General features: G+C 36.9%; 1 protein-coding gene across 3 annotated transcripts in view; it reads right to left on the reverse strand.

Annotated features, from left to right (window-relative positions):
* The window catches only part of LOC127421303 (neurabin-1-like), a 78693-nt gene that overhangs the window by 17891 nt on the left and 41066 nt on the right, over positions 1-19736 (reverse strand). For all 3 annotated transcript variants that reach the window (XM_051664277.1, XM_051664274.1, XM_051664276.1), the window contains exons 5-10: positions 18764-18868; positions 15535-15670; positions 7049-7201; positions 5253-5306; positions 3489-3718; positions 2027-2123 (exon numbers count right to left, since the gene is read on the reverse strand). In XM_051664277.1, the coding sequence (XP_051520237.1) occupies positions 2027-2123; positions 3489-3718; positions 5253-5306; positions 7049-7201; positions 15535-15670; positions 18764-18868 (775 nt within the window). The remainder of the gene's footprint in view (positions 1-2026; positions 2124-3488; positions 3719-5252; positions 5307-7048; positions 7202-15534; positions 15671-18763; positions 18869-19736) is intronic.

Here is a 19736-nt window from a genome sequence, read left to right on the forward strand (position 1 = left end):
TAGAGGCCACTGTGCTCTTGGGAACCTTCAATGCAGCCGAAATGTTTTTGTAGCCTTCCCCAGATCTGCGCCTCAACACAATCGTGTCTCTGAGCTCTGCAGGCAGTTCCTTTGACCTCATGGCTTGGTGTTTGCTCTGATATGTATTTTCAGCTGTGAGACCTTAAATAGACAGGTGTGTGCCTTTCCAAATCATGTCCAATCAATTAAATTTGCCACAGATGGACTCCAATCAAAGTGTAGAAAAATCTCAAAGATGATCCAGAGAAATGGGATGCACCTGAGCTAAATTTCAAGTGTCATAGCAAAGGGTCTGAATACTTGTGTCAATGAGATATTTCAGTTTTTTATTTTTAATACATTTGCAAAGTTATCAAAAATCAGGTTTTTGCTTTGTCCTTATAATGTAGATTGATGTGATTTTATTAGATTTTTTTAAAGAATTTTAGCATGAGGCTGCAATATAACAAAATGGGTCTGAATTCTTTCTGAACGCACTGCAGGGCTCGACATTAACGCTTGTCCACTTGTCCGGGACAAATGGATTTTTGAAGAGGCAAGTGAAAGTGAATTTTACTTGCCCCACTGGACAAGCAGACTGATTAAAACGTCAATAACGAAAAAATAACCGGCTATATTTGTGATAGGCTAGGCCTGTGTCACTTATTAGAAAGTTCATATTCTTATTCTGCTGTTGAAAATAATCCAGAGCATGTAATTTTATAATTCGCTATCTAGTAACAGTTGCGCCCTGTTTGATTGACAGGCGGCGTATGTGTGTGTGCTGAAAATGCTTGTGCTAATGCACCTGAACGGTCAAATACATTTCAAAATTCTGCCAAAATAAAAGTAAATCTCATTCCATAGAACTATGAGCATCCCTGCTGTTAATGATGGTGATGGAGGCTTTGCTTTGTTTGACTAATATATGTAACATAAAATAATTACCATATGACAATAGCCTCCTCCCCTACCCAGTGCAGTTTACATTTCTGTTGTAAAGAATTAAGTTGATTGCATAGGTACACTATTAGGTTGGGCATTGGTCGTAATTTTAGGAAACATTCAACATAAACTTTGACATGTTACTTGAGCATGTAACATAAATGTCCTTTTTTCTCTCCGGACAAGTAACTTTTTTTCTCTGACAAGTGAATGACCAATTTTCTTGTCCAGAGGACAAGCACATGACAGTGTTTAATGTCGAGCACTGCACTGTATACAGAATCATACAACTCTCTAAAATTTCTCAATAAAAGTCAGAAATTTCAATGATTCTTCCATTAATTTTGCATGTTAATTTTTCATCACTTCCTCCCTAACAATATATATTTTCTAAATTTATATTTTACTGTAATTTATAATTATATAATAATTGAAGTCCTTATTCATTAATAATCTTGACATCTGCCCAGCTTCCTTGTTTGGATTTCATGAGAGTAGTAGTGATGTCTGATGTAATGAAGAAATTGTTCTTTTAAGTCTTTTCATTTGATCAGTTGATCCAGTTCACAAAACCAATCTGAATGATTTGTTCACGAATGAGACTTATCTGATTCTCAAGTTCAACTCACTGACTCTGATCCAGTTGCAGCTCATTGGAGGGGAAGATTATCAGTGAATGATGACTCAAATTTAAGTCTGTTCCTCACAAAAATACTTCAGAATACTTGAAATATAGTGCACACATTGTATGGACTACTTTATGATAAATTGATGGTGCTTATTTGCCATTTTGGAGCTTGACAGCCCCTGTCCTCATTCACTTGCATTTTATGGAAAACAGTGGTCCGGATATTCTTCTGTTCCACAGAAGAAAAATATTTGTATGGGTTTGGAATGACATGATGGTGAGTAAATGATGACAGAATATAAATTTTGGGTGAACTATTCTTTAGGGATCTTTTCCATATGGGCAAATGAACTAAATAATGATTGGAGACTCTTGGATGATTTTCCAGTACTAGCCAGTTGCTATGAAATGGTGCACTGGAGTGTGTGTGTGTGTGTGTGTGTGGATAATTACCCTCACTTGAAGACTCTGGATTTCAGCCAAATTAGCCTTTTCTGCTTCCCCCAGCCTCTTCTTCTCAGCATCCTCCTTCTGAGCAAACTCCAGCTCTCTGACAGACAGCAAGACAGAGAGAAACACACACAGATTTGGAGGTCAAATCAGGTCAATAATGTGTGTGTGCTCATAAATTGCAGCGTAACAGGCTTACATGGATATATTACTCTCTTTTGAAGGGCACAGAGAGTAGACAGCCTCACTGTCATGCAAACAACAAAAAATGAACCCATCAAAGCACTGACTACTAGGAAACATCTTATGCAATGCTGTCCCCTGACTGCTTATTTAGGCTTGTTAGAATGGACAGACAGCGAGTCTCTGCAGCAAACAATGGCATTAATGTCTGAAGGGAAACCACAATTAAAGGCAGTCAGGATCCAGAGGAGGAGAAGTGTTGTGATAGACATGACCACAAAGATCATCACACACTCTGCCACTCTCAGTTCCCTTTAGTTCAGCTTGTGCAGAGAAATGCACACTGAGATTTATTTAGTAGACATAAAAGTCCTCAGCTACAGAAATGGCACTGCAGATCCCACTGCATCATGAAAATTAAACTCAAGGCACACAAGAGAGAATTTTCTATCTAAGCAATTTTGTACAAGTACAAAATGTACCCTGCTGACTAGCATAGCTGATTACCTGCATATGTTGTGTTTTGAAAGCTGGTCCCCAGTTTGGAATGCTGATGTGCTGGTGGTTACCGAAAAGTATTGATAAAATAGTTGTCAAATAAAAAATTTGACTATTTTACCCAGTATTTGGGTGTGCTATATATTATTATGCTTATTAAGGGTGTCACGTTGTGTGCTTAGCAACATGCTAACACAAAAATGTCAATTAAAAACTTTTACGATGGCAGAGGAACATAGAGAAACGTATCTTATAATTCATTCAATACCAAGAAGTGTTAATAAAATAGTTCAATTTAATAAAAATGTGACTATCTTAACATATCTGTGTTTGCTGTTTTTTTATGTTTGCTTATGTGTCATGTTGTTAGCTTAGCAACATGCTAAAGCTAAACTTTATTGAAATCAGTTGTGACTCAAGCCTCATGTGAACTTCACGTAGCATTCCAAATCGGTCACTTTTGAGGTTCCATTTAACTTAGGATGCTGCCTTTGAAGGCAGCTGCCTATAAGCAATAGACAGCAAAGCAGTTCATTTTGTGCACACAACTAAGGGAAATAGCTTATTTAAAATCTCAGAATCTCTTTTGCTGCCATTTATTGTAATTAGTTCATTTGTGGGCTTTTGAAGTATTATGATAACCATATAATCAAGACACTCATCTTCTGTTTTCAGCATTGTGCTGATACTATAATTACCTGAAATGTAATTACTATTCCCTAGGACTCTTATATTTTGAGGATACAGTTAAAGTACTGTAAAGATCATCTCAGTAGAAATGTACCTCTGCTGGAAGTCCTTAATGAGCTTCTTGGCCTTGTTGTACTTCTTCTCCAGGGTCTGATACTGACTCTGGGCCTCCTTCAGATGCTCATTGACCGTATGGCACAGCGTTTGAGCCTCGATCCAGTAGCTCTCTAACTTCAGCATCCTCTCCTTGTTGTCCTCAATGCTTTGCTTTAGCTGTGTCTTCTCTCTGTCCCATCGTGCCTTCTCTTTTTCCACTGCAGCCAGCTAAATAGAGAGAGCAGGACCCAGGGGCAGAGAGGAAATGAAGGTCTGAGCAGTGGTACAGCTGATCATGCTTGTTTTCATGATATTTAACAGCAGTGTTTTAAAAAGGGACACATGGTTCGAATACCTTCCCATAATGAAATATTTAAAACAACATGAAATCACAATTGAGCCTATTTACAGTACTTTCTTAGTAAATGTTCTTGGTCTTATTGTGCATGTTATTAAAAAAAAAAAAAAAAAAAAGGAAGCTTGTTTTCATAATCATTCATTAAAATGAAATAACTTTCTCTGCCTCTAAAACAGCTTTTCCGGTGGCGTCACTAAGGCTGCACAGGTGAGGACAATAAATTAATAATATTACTAACCAATAATATAATAGCACCTTTTCACAATCCGATCAAATCCTGATAGATAAAATCAAGCCCCACCCTACATAATTTCAGCAGAATATTCTGTTTTATTCAGAAATTTGTCACATAATAAAATGTGATACAAATGCTGTTTCATGTCTTTAATGAGCTTGCATAAAATTTGCAATAGCTTTAAAATGTAAAGTGTATATATGCAAAACCAGAATAAAAAGGCAAATTCAAACATTACTGTGAAGTCTTAAGAAAAGCTGAATCAGTCTAGACATCATCACCAGAGCCTATGACATGAAGAAATGGTAAATAAAAAATAAAGAAAACAGCAAATCTCTTACTAATAACATAAGAAGCTGTGTGCATCAGCTTTGTTTGCACATGCTGTCTAAAATCAGAATATGGCCTGAAGGGGAAAACTACAAAATATACTTTAATAAAGATGGGAAAATATTATTACACGATTATGCTGATTTATCTTAAGAAAAAAAATAGAGAAACAAATATGCGTGTCATTCCAACAGGTGTCATATGAGCCAAAGAAATAGCAAGAGCCATGTGAATGCAGTTCTGATCTTCCTCAGTTTATTAATGATAATAGGTGAATTGGCACTTTCCAAGATTAGGATACAAATGGGTGTCCCATTTCTTTTTAGAGGTGTTATCATTAGAGGCACAAGTCCTGTGTTTTAGAAATGAGAACTAGTAGATTGTTAAATAAACTATTATCATAAAATGATCTCTGATCTACTATATATATTTTTTCCTTTTTGATGAAAAATGTGTTTAAATCAAAATCAAATCAAATCCCTTTATTGTTACTCAATCATATACACAAGTGCAACAGTGGGTGAAAGTCTTGAGTGCGGTTCCAAGCAAAATAGCAGTATGACAATTACAATAAACATCTGCTTTACACATAACACAATTTGATTTAATTTAAGTTTAATTTGATATTTAATGTTTATTGCTAGAAAATCCCCAAAATCAGGTTCCTATTTAGGCATAACAGGGTTACAAAGATTTTAAGAAGCACATTCGTGAAAAAATACCAGTTGTTCTTTCCCTGCAATGCACTGCAGTCAACATTATAATAAGTTAACTTACAAAAAACTCCAGTTTATAGCTTACACTTATTGAGAGAAAATCATTAGCTGGCAGCCTCTTACCTTGTTCTTGAGTTTCTGTATCTCAGCTTCAGTGACAGTGTGTTTAATCTGCAGCTGTAGACAAAGTGATAAGAGAGAGCAGAAGAAGATGAGTGGATAATCAAGGGCAGTGTTTCTCTCTAAGTGCACTGACCATGACAACACTCCCTCTCTCTGCAAGTCCTCACTCGAAAGACAGAACAGGAGAGAGGGAGCAAGAGAGAGCGGGAGAAGAGAAATGAAGAAGTGAGCTCTGTAATGCAATGATTTTATAATTTCTCAACCAAGATCATGGTCTCTCATCTGCACCAATTTATAAGATCAGTATATGCATTAGATTGTCCTTGGTACAAGCCAACACGGGAAATACGGACTTCTTCTAAGATTAAACTGAGGCATGGTCCACAATTAACATTTTGCCACAGTTACCTAGGGCAGGTAAATAGCGAAGCTTTACCTGCATTACATATTTCTTACCAGTAGTATATGAATACAGTATAATATACTATATAATATATTTTGTCCCTACAGGATTTTTTTAGCCATTTTTCCATGCATATTTTTGACAAACAACGCAGGTCATTATAACACTCGAGAGTCTTCCTCTCTTGGTAAAACTAAACATGTCACAAAAATGTGCAGGCACGTCCTGATTTTTTTCCTTCTATTTTTATTTTGTTGGCTTAAAGGGATAGTTCACCCAAAAATGAAAATTCTCTCATCATTTGCTCACCTTTATGCCATCCCAGATGTGTTTGACTTTCTTTCTTCTGCAAAACACAAACGAAGATTTTTAAAAGAATATTTCAGCTCTGTTGGTCCTTACAATGCAAGTTAATGGTGACCAGAACTTTGAAGGCCCAAAAGGCAGTATAAAAGTAATTCATAAGACTCAAGAGGTTAAATCCATATTCTCAATGACGTGATATGATAGGTGTGGGTGAGAAACAGATCAATATTTAAGTCCTTTTTTAAACTGTAAATCTTGACTTTCACTTTCACATCCTGGTGTGGAAGTGACTTTTACATTCAGCCACCTACTGGTTGGGGCTGGTCAAAGGTAAATTGATAGTAAAAAAGGACTTAAATGTTGATGTTTTTCACCCACACCTATCATATTGCTTCAGAAGATATGGATTTAACCATTGGAGTCAAATGTATTACTTGTATGCCTCCTTTATGTCATTTTTGGACCTTGTGAGTTCTGGTCACCATTCACTTGCATTGTGAGGACCAACAGAGCTGAAATATTCTTCTACAAAAATCTTAATATCTGTTCTGCAGAAGAAAGAGTCATACACACCTAGGATGGCATGAGGGTGAGTAAATGATGTGAGAATATTAATTTTTGGGTGAACTAATGTGAGTATTATTTCACATACAGAATGTGTCGCCACATGGAGTTCTGGATAAAACAATTAATAATAAAAAAAAAACTTGTCCTCAACAAACTTATGATGGGAAATTTTCATGACGTAAATGTTAGAAGTCAGATTTGTATATTTTTTATTTCAATCGCTCACGTCACTTACAATACATCAACAAGGGTAAGACTGCAGTTTTTACAATGCAACCAAAACTGTGTATCCTTTTGAAGTCCCAATACTAATTAACTTACCAGCCAACAAGCGGATAACTAAGTTACCTTTTATTTTTATTTTTTTGCATCTACACTGAATTTTGGTCAGGCGGTTTTGTAGACAGACAAAATAAATCAGTAAGATGTGAGGTGAGGTGAGTATTGACAAAATGGAAAAGGACCAATGCAACATCTATTTTCTAAACTTAGGAATGAACAGGATGCAGTGAGGACTTACCTCTCTGAACTTCTGATAGAGCTTGGTGGCATCCAGTTCAGATGGCGAGATGATGTCCTCGTTTTCAGGTAAATCAAAAACCTCAATGGCCACATCTCTGTCTGTTCCCTTTTGCCCCGCCTCCTCTTCCTCATCTGTGGCATACTCCCCTGTCTGAGTACAGACACATGGGAATAAACATCCACCATGCATTTACTGAAGCGATCAATGTGGACCGGAGACTCTATCTTTAATAAGATGTGCAATGATTACTCCAAGCTTTGTGTCTCCAGGATGCTGTATATTAAAAAAAAACAATATCCGTAGATATTGGAGCCCCTTTGATACTTAAATGTATATTTAATTGGTATGTTTGGCAATTGTGTTTGTTTTATATGCCTAATCAAGCATAATCTTACATATTCAGAGAGTTTCGACAATGTTTGAATAAGAATAACAATATGCTATGTCTTCAGCATCACTTTCTTATTGCTTAAAGGGATAGTTCACTGAAAATTCTCTCATCATTTACTTACCCTCATGCCATCCCAGATATGTATGACTTTCTTTCTTCTGCAAAACACAAATGGATAGTTTTAAAAGAATATTTCAGCTCTGCTGGTCCTCAAGATGCAAGTAAACGGTGACCAGAACTTTGAAGGTCCAAAAGGCAGTATAAAAGTAATCCATAACACTCCAGTGATTAAATCCATGTCTTCTGAAGCGATATGATAGGTGTGGGTGAGAAACAGATCAATATTTAAGTCCTTTTTAACTGTAAATCTACACTTTCACTTTCATTTACACATTCTGGTGTTGAAGTGACTTTCATTTTCATATTCAGCCACCTGCTGGTTGGGAATATGATAGTATTGATAGTAAAAACAAAAATGACTTAAATATTGATCTTTTTCTTATCCACACCTATCATATTGTTTCAGAAGATATGGATGTAACCACTGGAGTTATATGGATTACTTTTATGCCTCCTTTATGTCATTTTGGACCTTCTGAGTTCTGATCACCATTCACTTGCATTGTGAGGACCAATAGAGCTGAGATATTCTTCTAAAATGTGTTCAGCAGAAGAAAGTCATTCACATCTGGGATATCATGAGGGTGAGTATATGATGAGAGAATTTTAATTTTTGGGTAAACTATCCCTTTAATACATTTCATAAGTTAGGAATCTGAACAAACCTCTAACCTTCAATATTAATTTTTGTCAGGAAACGTATTCTGCACCATTTGTGCTATGGATATTACCTCAAATCGTGTGGCTTGTTGAGAAGAGGTGTACCATTACTTTTCTAAGCAATCTGACTTAATATTTTCATCTTGCAGACCATGAAATGGGTGAAAACCCCCATTGATATACAATAAAGGAGGGAGCTAAGACATATCTAAGAAACAGACCATCAAGGAGACTTTGGGGTGGGCTCTTTTAACTTGGGCCAATAACAAAGCCTTAGCAACCACCTGTAACACCCTAGCAATCACCTAGAAATGCTCTAGCAATCCCCCTTAACACACTAGGAATCATCCAGCAATAAACTAAAAACCATTCAGAACATCTTAGCAAATGCACAGCAATGCTTTGGTAACCATCCACAAAACACTAGCATTGTAGGGACAAGTTTTGCAAGGGCAAGCACTAAAAATCTACTCTAAATATAAACATTTCATCTCAAGCACCTCTTATATTTTTTTACCCAAGAATTGCAGATGTATTGTGAGCTATGCCAGCTATCTTATCAAAATAAAAAAGATCAATGCAGCATCTATTTCTCCTGCTTGCTTGTGGGTCTGCCAAGTTATTTTAGGTGAATTGATGTGCAGACAGACAGGTTGGTTCCGCTTGGCTGGGGCTCATATCTGATTGCAGGGCAGTTCCCTGGAAGGCCTCCTTTCCAGATCAAATGATCCTGCCTGGCAGGATATAACCCTGCCTGTTCTACTGTACAGTTTAAACTTCATAAAACTAAGTTTCATTTGTGTCTCTGTTTCTCTCTTATCCTTCACATAATATACAGAATGAGGGGATGTACCGAAATGAAGAGCAGCACACAGACTCCATGTCGTCAGTGTGATTTTACCTCTCACATACCCTCAAGGGGCAAATTATCTCATTTTGCAGCATCACATTCAATTAGTGTGTGTCACCAACAAATTCACAGACTGGAGGTTACCTTTCCACACATAGATGTAGAAACTAATTGCAACAACATGGTCATATACAGGTGCATCTCAATAAATTAGAATGTCGTGGAAAAGTTCATTTATTTCAGTAATTCAACTCAAATTGTGAAACTCGTGTATTAAATAAATTCAATGCACACAGATTGAAGTAGTTTAAGTCTTTGGTTCTTTTAATTGTGATGATTTTGGCTCACATTTAACAAAAACCCACCAATTCACTATCTCAAAAAATTAGAATATGGTGACATGCCAATCAGCTAATCAACTCAAAACACCTGCAAAGGTTTCCTGAGCCTTCAAAATGGTCTCTCAGTTTGGTTCACTAGGCTACACAATCATGGGGAAGACTGCTGATCTGACAGTTGTCCAGAAGACAATCATTGACACCCTTCACAAGGAGGGTAAGCCACAAACATTCATTGCCAAAGAAGCTGGCTGTTCACAGAGTGCTGTATCCAAGCATGTTAACAGAAAGTTGAGTGGAAGGAAAAAGTGTAGAAGAAAAAGATGCACAACCAACCGAGAGAACCGCAGCCTTATGATTGTCAAGCAAAATCGATTCAAGAATTTGGGTGAACTTCACAAGGAATGGACTGAGGCTGGGGTCAAGGCCTCAAGAGCCACCACACACAGACATGTCAAGGAATTTGGCTACAGTTGTCGTATTCCTCTTGTTAAGCCACTCCTGAACCACAGACAATGTCAGAGGCGTCTTACCTGGGCTAAGGAGAAGAAGAACTGGACTGTTGCCCAGTGGTCCAAAGTCCTCTTTTCAGATGAGAGCAAGTTTTGTATTTCATTTGGAAACCAAGGTCCTAGAGTCTGGAGGAAGGGTGGAGAAGCTCATAGCCCAAGTTGCTTGAAGTCCAGTGTTAAGTTTCCACAGTCTGTGATGATTTGGGGTGCAATGTCATCTGCTGGTGTTGGTCCATTGTGTTTTTTGAAAACCAAAGTCACTGCACCCGTTTACCAAGAAATTTTGGAGCACTTCAGGCTTCCTTCTGCTGACCAGCTTTTTAAAGATGCTGATTTCATTTTCCAGCAGGATTTGGCACCTGCCCACACTGCCAAAAGCACCAAAAGTTGGTAAAATGACCATGGTGTTGGTGTGCTTGACTGGCCAGCAAACTCACCAGACCTGAACCCCATAGAGAATCTATGGGGTATTGTCAAGAGGAAAATGAGAAACAAGAGACCAAAAAATGCAGATGAGCTGAAGGCCACTGTCAAAGAAACCTGGGCTTCCATACCACCTCAGCAGTGCCACAAACTGATCACCTCCATGCCACGCCGAATTGAGGCAGTAATTAAAGCAAAAGGAGCCCCTACCAAGTATTGAGTACATATACAGTAAATGAACATACTTTCCAGAAGGCCAACAATTCACTAAAAATGTTTTTTTTATTGGTCTTATGATGTATTCTAATTTTTTGAGATAGTGAATTGGTGGGTTTTTGTTAAATGTGAGCCAAAATCATCACAATTAAAAGAACCAAAGACTTAAACTACTTCAGTCTGTGTGCACTGAATTTATTTAATACACGAGTTTCACAATTTGAGTTGAATTACTGAAATAAATGAACTTTTCCACGACATTCTAATTTATTGAGATGCACCTGTATAGTGACTCCAGAAAGTATTTGCACACTTAAGACATACTTAAAATGTATGAATGTCATTACAATAGATAACAAAATATCAAACAGAGGGTCCATCTCACTCAGCTCCCTAGCTCCTTATGTCGTGAATTAGAATATCGTGAACACTAATTCAGGCACTGGCAAGGGTGTTTTTCCACTGAACATTGGGACACTTATGACTCAATCACCCATGACACAAATACGAGCTTGCGCATTAAAACAGCTGGTATTATAAATATATTATAAATGACACTGTCGTGCATTTTTGTTTCAAACGTACAGTGATATTATGAAAGATAAATGCCATAAATGGCATAAATAAAAATATAAAGCAGCATATTTTTAAACTTCTTCTAAACTGTTATGTTTAAAAGATTGTTTCACTTTCATGGTCATTATGGATGAAAGACATTACAAACAACATCTCTTTAAAAGAGAAAATAAGGCTTTGACTTCATAGTTTTACACTTGTCTTCTGAAGTCTTTTAAGTCATTAGAAGACGAGCACATGACAGTGTTTCCGGTAAGGGAACATAGTGAGCAACAAAGCTCCCTGGTTTTTATGGTGCATTCTGGGAATTTTTAGGGAGTGAACGTTTCATTGCACTGGAACGATTTTGCAATTAGAATTGGGACTCCCTGAGCAGTGCCCTGACTACTGAACTAGGGAGCTGATTGAGACATGGCATTTGTTCTACAGCACAAGCTCAATTTTCAAGTATAACATTTTACCAAAAATATTTTTTATGATTTAGATTATAAAAAGACAGATGGTATACTGTTGAATATGTAGACTAAAAAGTATTTGGACTCTTTCTGGTTGTCAAACTGTGAAAAATGTCCATGGTCAGTTTGATGAACTACACTAGTGATTACTCTGCTAGGACACCTGTGTGAACTTAAGGGGAACTGACTTCATACATCCACTAAAAGTGACATTCGGACCAGTTAGTTAAATGTAATTACAAAAATTATTGATCAACTTCCATAAACAGCGGCTAAATCACATCAAGCCTCATTTGAACTCTAACCTCAATTACATCAAACCTCATTTGATGCAAGATGTTACTGATGTGTTGCTATATCTAATTTGTGCACTGCTTATGGGATTTTATCAATGATTCAATTTGAGATTGAGTTATGGCTTAAATATTGGTCTGTTCATCACACAAGTGATCGTATGGCTTCAGAAGACTTGAAAAAATATTTCATCGACTACTTTTACTCTGGTTTTATGGTGTTTTTTGTTTTGTTTTTTTGTCCTTTATGGAACTTGACAGACCAGAATCACTATTCACTTTCATTACAGCAAAAGATGATTTTAAATTAAGATTAATGAAGATTTTTAATTAATTGTATTCCACAGAAGAAAGAGAGCCATACGGGTTTGAAGCAACATTAGGGTGAACAAATCATGATGGAATTTTCATTTTTGGGTGAACTATCCCTTTAAGGCCATTTACTGCTGGCAGGCAGCTTGTGAATCTTTTTGGGAGCTGCTAATCCACAGCACAGCAAGATTTTAGGAAAGTTCACACCATTCTGCCTCACTGAACACACCAGCCCTTAAACATTCATTTTGTGATGCCCCTCTTGCATGACACTAATATGACACATCGCACACACAAACACATTTACATTTTCTGAGACTCAAATACACACGGCACATTTTCAAGTATAAACACCCACCCGCCCACACACAAACACACTAATCTTTTCCAAGGACTGTTACATTCATTACAATTCCTCCTGGGCAGCCGGTCTGCAGGGAAAAGGAGCCTGTGCCAGAATTATAAAACAGTGCTGATCACACAGCCATTTCAAGAGCACAGTCTGCATTTCAGCCAGCCACTACACAATATCCAGACACCACAGCACATTAGAAACAAATAAAACAATGTGCGTTTACATCACGCATGTCTGTTGGATCCGAAGAAAACTGCACAAGGATGACATCAGCATTCAAACGCATAGCCTTCAAATTTATAATGTGATATTCTGATGCAATACACTGCCAAAATTCATATTTTTAACAAGTACAGTATTTCAGTATTTCTTTTTTAAAGGATGCTTAGACGATAACAGAAACAGAAAAGACAGAAAGCTTAAGTAGAAATCGATGCCTTTATAAAGCCATTATTTCAAACACTAATTTAGATTCTCACTAACATATAATGAAGGGCATTAATTCACTCTAACATTAGCACATATGAGTCTTGCATCATTCTGCACTGCATGAGAGCTTATCATGCTAAATTGTGCATGCCCTCCAAATCATAAGGTAGAAACTGCTTTGCAATGCCTACTGATGTAATTATCTCTAAATCATAGCGGACGATTAATTCAATGTTTCCTTCAGTCAGTCATCGGAGCTTTAATATAGAATCCTACTGCCATGACAGCCCTACATGCATTATGGAAATACATCTCTCTGTATGGCTCAAAAACAAATCGCAGTATGCAGCAGACAGACGTGAATACAGACTTGTGGCCCTTTTGTATGGAAAGTCGCCTGATCTGCTAATAAGAAATTAGTGATTTGTAATACAACAAGCATCTCCGTTTGTCTCATATGGGTTTGGAACGACATGAGTGTGAGTAAATGATGACAGAATTTTCATTTTTGGGTGAACTAACCCTTTAATGATGTTCTAAGTTATGTTTCATTTAAGTATCAATATTGTCTTAGATGCTATTCCTAAAATTATTTAAAATAGATAAAAATATAAACAAATGAGACTATGGCTGACAAACAGTTAAGAGTATAGAGCTATAAAATTAATGTGGACATAATAGCTCAAATTATTTGATCTAGGAAGAATTTGATTAACAAGTTCACTTTTTGGCAAAACTAAGCACAATTTGGAACATTGCTGGCAGCTCATCTGAGACTTCTAGAGGAGACACATGTGAGATAACTTTTTCTAAGGTTTAAAAAAAAATTACATTAAATTAGCTTATTTATCCTTAAATCAACCATTAGACCAGTGTTTACCAACCCTGTTCCTGGTGGCCCCCCAACACTGCACATTTTTTATATCTCCCATATCTGACACACCCAATTCAGGTCTTGGAGTCTACACTAATGAGCTGATGAGTTGAATCAGGTGTGTTTGATTAGGGAGATATCCAAAATGTGTTGTGTTGGGTGGCTCCAGGAACAGGGTTGGGAACCACTGCATTATGCATATACTTATTAAAAACTATTTGGACTATTCTGAAAAACATTTTAAAAAAGGTACAAATTGGGTTTGTGTGTTTCGGTAATGAGATTAGCTGTTTATGTATAAATACATTTGGTGAGTAATGATTATTAATTTTTTTTAGAGACTTTTCTTAATGTTGACAAAATTAACGTAAAGTTCCAATCCATTTCAATCCATTTTCAAAATACTCAGCTTCTCAGATTTTTTGCGGTAATTAGAATTTTTCTGGACATGCTCTAGAAAATGTTTTAGAAAATGTGAAAAAAAGTTAAAATATATATTGATTATACAGTTCACAATGATCTCAGATTTCACTTTCAAGTCCTAAAACAAAAAACAAAATTGTTAACTTGAAAAGAAAAAAAATGAGGGTGATCTCAATGAAATCAGTATTTCCCATAACATTTGAGTATTAAAGGAATATTCTGGGTTAAATACAAGTTAAGCTCAATCGACAGCATTTGTGGCATAATATTGATTACCACAAAAATTTATTTTAACCTGCTCCTTCTTTTCTTTATAAAAAGCAAAAATCTGGGTTGCAGTGAGGCACTTAAAATGGAAGTGAATGGGGGCCAATTTTTGAATATTAAAATACTCACTTAGCACTCACAATTATAGCCACAAGACATAAACAATATGCGTGTTCTGTGAAAAGTTAGAGCCAATTTCACAACTTTGTTTCCATGATGTAATGTCAACAAACACTAAAATGACTGTAAAAATATAATGTAAACAACTTTACAGCTCAAATAATACATGAGTTTTAACAGAAGAATTAATGTAAGGGCTTTTATAAAATTATAAGCTTCAAATTTCTGCCTTTAAACCCTCCAAAAATTGGCCACCTTCACCTCCATTGTAAGTGCCTCACTGTAACCTTGATGTTTGCTTATTTTTTTAAAAGGAGGGATGAACTGAAATTCGTTTTTGTGGTAATCAACATTTTGCCACAGGTGCTGTTGATTGACTTAACTTGCATTGAACCCGGAATATTCCTTTAAGGAGATAATAATTTTAAATGTTTCTTTCCAGTGGAAACACTCAGATGGTGATCGATGGTAGAATCTGAATTTTGTGTCTTGGTGACATTACTGGCTATATTAATCCAAATAATTTTGAGATCTATACTGCCAGCAAAATTTGAAGAATACACTCATGCTATAAACCAATGGAATGTAAGATATTGTGACAAAAAATATGCAACAGATCTGTTAATGCAACAGAACCTTTGCAACCCATCAACTGTAACTTGAATATATAGTTTTTGACCGGCAGAACTGGTTCCATTTTGTTGCAATTTGATGTGACAAGTTGTTACAGGTTTAGGCTTGTAGCGTGGACGAATTGGCAAAAGTAGATTTGAACCAGCTCCAACTGGCTCTTGACTGCTGATTAACCTGTTCAGACAGACCATGACATGCTCAGACATGCTCTGATCTGAGACCTGTTCTGTTCTCACCTCATCATCATCAGCATCGTACTGAGCATACTGCTGCTCCATCATCTCTCTCTGACGTCTCTCCTGCTCCAGAGTTTGACTGATGAGCTGAGCCACCTCGCTCTGCTGTCCCGGCCGCTCTCGGCCAATCACAAACCTGCAAAGACATACCAACTACCAATGAGAAGGAAGGAATCAAATGAAGATCAAATAAAGTGTGGAAAGTAAAGGCTATATCTGAAAGATCTGAGCTATTGATTTTCAAATGAAGACAAAGAACAGAAAAGAACAGATTTTAAATAAACATTGCAGATATAAATTAGTGGAAGGTTAAATTGAGTGTCATTCAAGTAACTCAATTAACACCTGTTCTAATTCAATAAAGCGAAATATGTCAAGATCTTGAATTGTCTGGCTTCAAGCAATGGTTTTCATTCTAACTTTGCTAATGGGATATAAGTACATGTGCCATACAATATTTTAAGGATCATGGCGGGAGGTTAATGTGATGAATGACTATTATACAGTGAATACAACTGTTCAATATGTCCAGAATATTTAAGAAAATAATCCTACAAGAAAATATAATGGCAGAACTTCACTTAAATTGAACTCAAACTTTGTCTCCAAGTCAACCGAAAACAGCATTTGCAACCCATTTTGCTTCCGTGACAACAGGGTATAAACATGATAATCAATGAGGGAAAAAATCAGAAAAAAAAGTGGGACTTTGGTTCAACCATCAGGAATTGATTGTGAAAAGTGGGTGCTTCATACCAGAATGGAGCCAAGTGGCTGGAAAAAAAATGAGATGGCGGAGCTAGCTATTACTTTTCATGAAAGGTTACAAAGACAGTTCTATCAATTCTTCAAAACAACACGCAAATACTCTTTGGAATAATCATGCACAATAAGACCAGGAACATCCATTAAGAAAATAAATAGGGTCAATTTTAATTTCATATTGACTTTGAGGAGTGTGAATGACCTTGGTTTAGTTTTAAAAATGAGAATTTTCTCAAATAATATTTAGCCTGTTCTACTTTCACTCAGTTTTACAGTGCAAAATCCATGAAAAGGAGAACCAGCAGGGGAGCATTCAGCAGGGAGACCTAACCACTTTGCATTAGCTGCAGATGACGGCCCAAATTTTATCTCAATCCAAAGCAACAACTGGACCAATACCCCTTGATGCTGAGCATCTCTGTTACTTCTACAATGCAGCTGACCTGGAAACAGTTCTTCCAGCTCAGTACCACACGCAGAGAGTCCCAGCTGCTCCGGGACAAAGATCTCTTGTTGGAAAAAACCCGCCATCATGATTCGCTTACATCTGAAGTGACAGGATACATTTGAGGATGTATGCATCACCTCACCCGGTGAGGAGGCGTTCTTGACAACTTGCTAAAAGCCCCCTGACTCTGACACTGAATCATCACAGCCACGAAACACTCTTAATAGAGAGTCAATCTGGATATATTTATTGGTGGTCTCTGTAGCAGATACAGTTTAAGACCTGCCTTAAATCCTACAGTAGTTTAAATATAGCACAAATCTAGAATCTGGGCCACGTTGCCTCATCAGTGCATTCAGAGAGGAAGGAGGAAAGTGAATCAAAGAAAAAGGAGAGAATAGAAAGTTGAAATATAAAAATAAAACAATCCTAAAACGGTGTGTTTTTTAAGACCTTCGTACTACTAGATATGTCAATATATCTTCACACCCAGGCTGTCAGCTAACACCTGTGGTGTAGAATGGTTGGCCATGTGGCACACTTTAAAAATGTTTTGTCAGATAACCTAAAGAAATTTAGCTCAACTGGTAGAGCCTGGTGCTAGCAACACAAAGAACATGGGTTAGATTCCCAGGGAACACACACACTGATACAATGTATGCCTTGAATGTACTGTAAGTCACTTTGGATAAAAGCGACTTACAATCTGCCAAATGCATAAATATAAATGTATCAACCTGACTACATTAGCTTACACCAACAAAAGTAATCTTTAAAAGGTCAGATCTTGTAGAAATAGCTCCTTTAAGACACTGAATCAATTGACATGAGTTTTCTTTCCTATGTTGACATATTTTCTATTGAAACAAGAAGTTTGGGTGGGGCAAAACAAAGCACTCATCGCTTTTTTCAAATAGCCAATAGCCTTTAGTTTATGTCACAGCCCTGAACCATGATTTGATACTTGCTAGTTGGTTGCAGGTGGTTTTAGGGGGAGAGGCATTCTCCTTCTTGAAAGCATTTGATTGGACAACGATTTGTAGTGTGAGATGAGTCATCAATATTTTTGGTCTGTTTCCCTGGAAGAGAATGACTGTAGTTTTAAATGCGTATCCCTGCTTTAAGGAAATTTTTTCAACTTTTTGTAGTACACTAACATAAAGATGACTTCAAAGCTAATAGACATGGACTACAACTCACAAAACTCCAATTTAGATTTCCCGGGATCTTATATGCACATAAATATGATTCAAAGTAAATTCTGAATTCTAATCAGCTACATCTGTGCATTAAATTGGCAGTAATTGCAGAGCCAGCAGCAGTGAGGTGACTGTGTGTTTATATTTACAGAGGAAGAAGAATACACCACTGACAGCTTCTGTCTAACAATAATACGCTCCTTCACGCTGTGCTGTCCTATTGTTAATGGAGAGCCTTGTTATCTCATGGTGTGAAGTCCTCCTGCTAGCTGGTACGCTTTTCAAAGACATGCTCTGTTCTGCTGTGTCTAAGGGGCGTTTAGATACACTAATAAGAAGCCGGTGTTTTTCACATAGTAGTCCTGAGTGGGAGGGAGGGATGATGGTGTCATGGTATTTTATACGTTAATAATAACATTGTTCATTCTAGCAGCTTTGTGAAGGCAGTGGTGAGGATTTAGATGTGGGGATCTGGTAACATAAAAGGGTAAAACTGGGAATAATTATAGTGATAGTTTATCCAGTAATGAAAATGCTGTCATCATTTACTCACTGTCATGTTGCTCCAAAGCTGTATTATTTTCCTTCTTACATGGAACACAAAAGGAGATGTTAAGCAGAATGTTAGAGATTGCCTCCATTCATTTTCATTTCACTGCCTAACACCTCCTTTTGTGTTCCTTGAAAGAGAGAAAGTCATGCAGGTTGGGAACAACATGAAGGTACGTAAATGATTACAGAGCTTTCATTTTTGGGTGAGCTATCCATTAAACGTACAAAAAAAAAAGAAAATGACTGTGGATGTCTGGCATCTTACCTGACCACTCCTTGCGTGTTTCTCAGGACAGATGCAGCGAAGCTCTGAGTCACGCCCACCAGGCTGGTGCCGTCAACCTCCACTATTTGATCATTCACTTTAATCCTGTGGAAAATGGTGGTTATATATTAGTGGTTGCTACAGAGGCGCTATTAGAAAAAAAAGGTGCAAACACTAAAACAGGTTTTTATAACAGTATCATTATTTCTCTGCTTCCCATTTTCATTCTTAGATAACACTGTAATAAAAGCATAATTATTTTCTGCCTGAGGCCTTTTCATAACTCTGTTATGATTACCGTTTTTTTTAATGGATCAAATATGGAGATGTGCTATATGTGGGACAGGGTTTTCCAATGCAGGGTTCAAGTTGGAACTGTAGGGGATTTGCCAGAGTTAAGGTGCTAGCCCCGAATTCTGTGTTAAGTTTTAATGTTGCATAAAAGCTGTACTAAAACATACTGGTTCTGATACAGGCAGCTCTAGTGTGGCTTTGGGTCTGTGTGAACAAAATGCTCAGCGTCACTTTAAACTTCGCACCTTTGTAAATACATTTGTGCCACCACTGTGCGGCATTCAAAAATCAGAGTAAATGCAACTTTTCATGGTTAATATGCCACTTTAGACATGGCTTCTATGCTGCTTTTGCAGTGTAAATGCAAAGCTGTGCAAAGCCATAAACACCAATGACAAATTAAATTAAAGGGATAGTTCACCCAAAAATGAAAACCCTCATGTTGTTTCAAACCGGTATGACTTTCTTTCTTCAGTGGGACACAAGAGATGTTATGAAGAATAAATGCCTCAGTCACCATTCACTTTCATTGTATGGAAAACAGATGCAATGAAAGTGAATGGTGACTGAGATTAACATACAGCCAAACATCTCCTTTTGTGTTCCAAGGAAGAAAAAAGTAATTCAGGTTTGGAATAAAATAATGTTGAGTAAATTATCTCATAATTTTTATTTTTAA

Source organism: Myxocyprinus asiaticus, chromosome 30 (assembly GCF_019703515.2).
Source record: "Myxocyprinus asiaticus isolate MX2 ecotype Aquarium Trade chromosome 30, UBuf_Myxa_2, whole genome shotgun sequence".
NCBI classification, from domain to species: domain Eukaryota; kingdom Metazoa; phylum Chordata; class Actinopteri; order Cypriniformes; family Catostomidae; genus Myxocyprinus; species Myxocyprinus asiaticus.